This window comes from Meleagris gallopavo, chromosome 1 (assembly GCF_000146605.3).
Source record: "Meleagris gallopavo isolate NT-WF06-2002-E0010 breed Aviagen turkey brand Nicholas breeding stock chromosome 1, Turkey_5.1, whole genome shotgun sequence".
In the NCBI taxonomy this organism is placed as follows: domain Eukaryota; kingdom Metazoa; phylum Chordata; class Aves; order Galliformes; family Phasianidae; genus Meleagris; species Meleagris gallopavo.
The window spans coordinates 150,817,580-150,820,119 of NC_015011.2; the positions used below are offsets into that span (position 1 = coordinate 150,817,580).

General features: G+C 49.8%; 1 protein-coding gene across 1 annotated transcript in view; it reads right to left on the reverse strand.

The window, feature by feature from the left end:
• NHLRC3 (NHL repeat containing 3) overlaps positions 1–1,042 on the reverse strand; it is an 11,343-nt gene extending 10,301 nt beyond the window's left edge. The window contains exon 1 of the mRNA XM_010728730.2: positions 901–1,042. Coding sequence (XP_010727032.2) covers positions 901–1,042 — 142 coding nt within the window. The remainder of the gene's footprint in view (positions 1–900) is intronic.
• Positions 1,043–2,540: the final 1,498 nt, after the last annotated feature.

Consider the following 2,540-nt stretch of genomic DNA (forward strand, 5'->3'; position numbering starts at 1 on the left):
CAGAATCCCCTCACCACCACAGAATCGCCTCACCACTACACAGAATCACCTCACCACCACAGAATCGCCTCACGACCACACAGAATCGCCTCATCACCACCGAATTGCGTCACCACCACAGAATCGCCTCACCATCACAGAATCGCGTCACCACCACAGAATCGCCTCACCACCACACAGAATCGCCTCACCACCACACAATATCGCCTCACCACCACACAGAATCGCCTCACCACCACAGAATCTCCTCACCACCACAGAATCGCCTCACCACCACACAGAATTGCCTCACCACCACAGAATCGCCTCACCACCACACAGAATCGCCTCACCACCACAGAATCTTGTCTGTTGCCTTCATGAAGTGGCTTAACCCCTCTTCACCCTAGCCTACTTTCAGGAAGTTATTGTTTGCAATACTGTTTCCGATGATTTTCCTCTTCTCCAGACTCAACAATCCCTACTTCCTTAGCCTGTTCTTATAAGTCTTTTCTTCCAGACCCCTAACCGTTTTCGTTCATGCTCCAGAGCCTCAACATCTTTCCTGTGGTGTGGGGTCCAAAACTCGACACAATGCGAGGTGCGGTCTCACCAGTGCTGAGTACAGGGGGATGTTCACCTCCTTGCTCCTACTGTCTTCACTGTTTCTAATGCATCCCAGGATCCTTTTGGCCCTCTTGGCCACCTGGGCATACTGTCAGCTCATGTTCAGCCGAGCATCAACCAGTACCCCTCCGTCTCCTTTATGTTTATCTAGCCTCTGATCCCTAAGTCTGTAACGCTGCTTGGGGTTATTGTGGTCAAGATGCAGGACCCAGCACTTGGCCTTGTTGAACCTTATCCCATTTATCTCTGCCCAGCGCTTCAGCTTATTTAGATCCTTCTGAAGGGCCTCCCTACCCTTAGGCAAATCAACACCACCTTCCAACTTGGTGTCATCTGTCAACTTACTGAGGGTGTGCTCAATTCCCTCCTCTAGGTCATCAATAAACATGTTAAACATGATGGGCCCCAGTACTGACCCCTGGGGCACACCGCTCATAGGGGGTTGCCTGCTGGACTTAACTCCATTAACCACTACCCTTTGGTCATGGTCCTCTAGCCCATTCCTTATCCAAAGAAGTGTATATCTGTCCAGACCACGCGCCGCCAGTTTCCCCAGCAGAAGCCTGTGAGAGACCGTATCAAAGGCTTTGCTGATGTCTAGGTAGACTACATCAACAGCCCTTCTCTCATCTCCCAGACTCATCCCTCAGTCATAGAAGGTGATGAGGTTGGTCAAGCAGACCTGCCCTTCATGATCTCATGTTGGCTGGGCCTGATCTCCTGGTCACCACCCAGGTGGTCCGTGTGCTCCACATGCTGTGCGCTCTCTCCTGAGACGATTTCCTCCATTACTTTCCCCGGTATCAAGGTCAGGCTAACAGGCCTATGGTGCCCCAGATCCTCCTTATGGCCGTTCTTGTAAATGGGAGTCACATCAGCAAGCCTCCAATCCTCTGGGACCTCTCCAGTTAACCAGGAGCACTGATAGATGGCCAAGATGGGCATTTAAACCCTGCCGTAACTGCTCTCATACTCCCTTTCCTCAAGGAAAGAAAGGGTGAAAATAAGATGGAAAAGGGCTCAAGGGTTGAGATAATGACAGGGAGGTCAGTCACCAATTACTGTTATGTGCAAAACAGTGTCAGCACAGGGAGATTAATATGAATTATTGCTTGACAACAGACTAGAACAGTGAGTACTAAAAGAAAAATACCTTCTTTGCTATCCACTCTCCTCTACCTCCTGTGCCCTAAGTGTGTGGGAGAATGAGGAATGGAGGATGAGATCACCCCATAACACTTAATCTCCGCTGCTCCTCCATGGTCATTCCCTGCCTCTGCTCCACATGAGTTCCTCTCATGGCACACAGTCCTTCCCAAACTGATTCTGTGTGGGCTTCTCACAGGCTGGAGCTCTCCAAGCACTGCTCCAGCATGGCTTTGTACCAGGGGACTCACCCTTCAGATATTACTCCACATGTCCCCATGGATGGTAAGTCCCCCAGTCTTCCTGCCCCACAGCTGTCTGCTCTCCTCAGGCTGCAGCTCTGGCCCGGGGCTATTGCTGTAGGGGTATCCATGGGCTGTGCCTTCTTCAGGTCTCATCCTCTTCTGCCCCATGGGCTTCTCCATGGTTGAATGTGGAGGTCTCTACATGCTCTCTTCGCGACTACTGCAACTGTAGCACGCTCTGCTACCAACAACTTGGCACAAAAACCTAGCACACCACGCAAGTAGCTCCTTATCTGAGGCCAGAAAAAAAGTTATAGCATGAGTTTTCCTACGTGTGCACAAGAATTTTTGCTCAGACTGTGAAAACAAGGGAAATCTGACCTTGAGACCTGCTTTAAATATGCTGCAGATGCACGAACTGAGAGAACAGCAGGTTGACCAAAGCCCAACTCCCCAGAGCAAAATCAGTAAAAATTATTACTAGAAAGTTTGTTTAAATGTTGGAAGCTTATGAACTATGGTAAACACTGGATATTTCCTTAT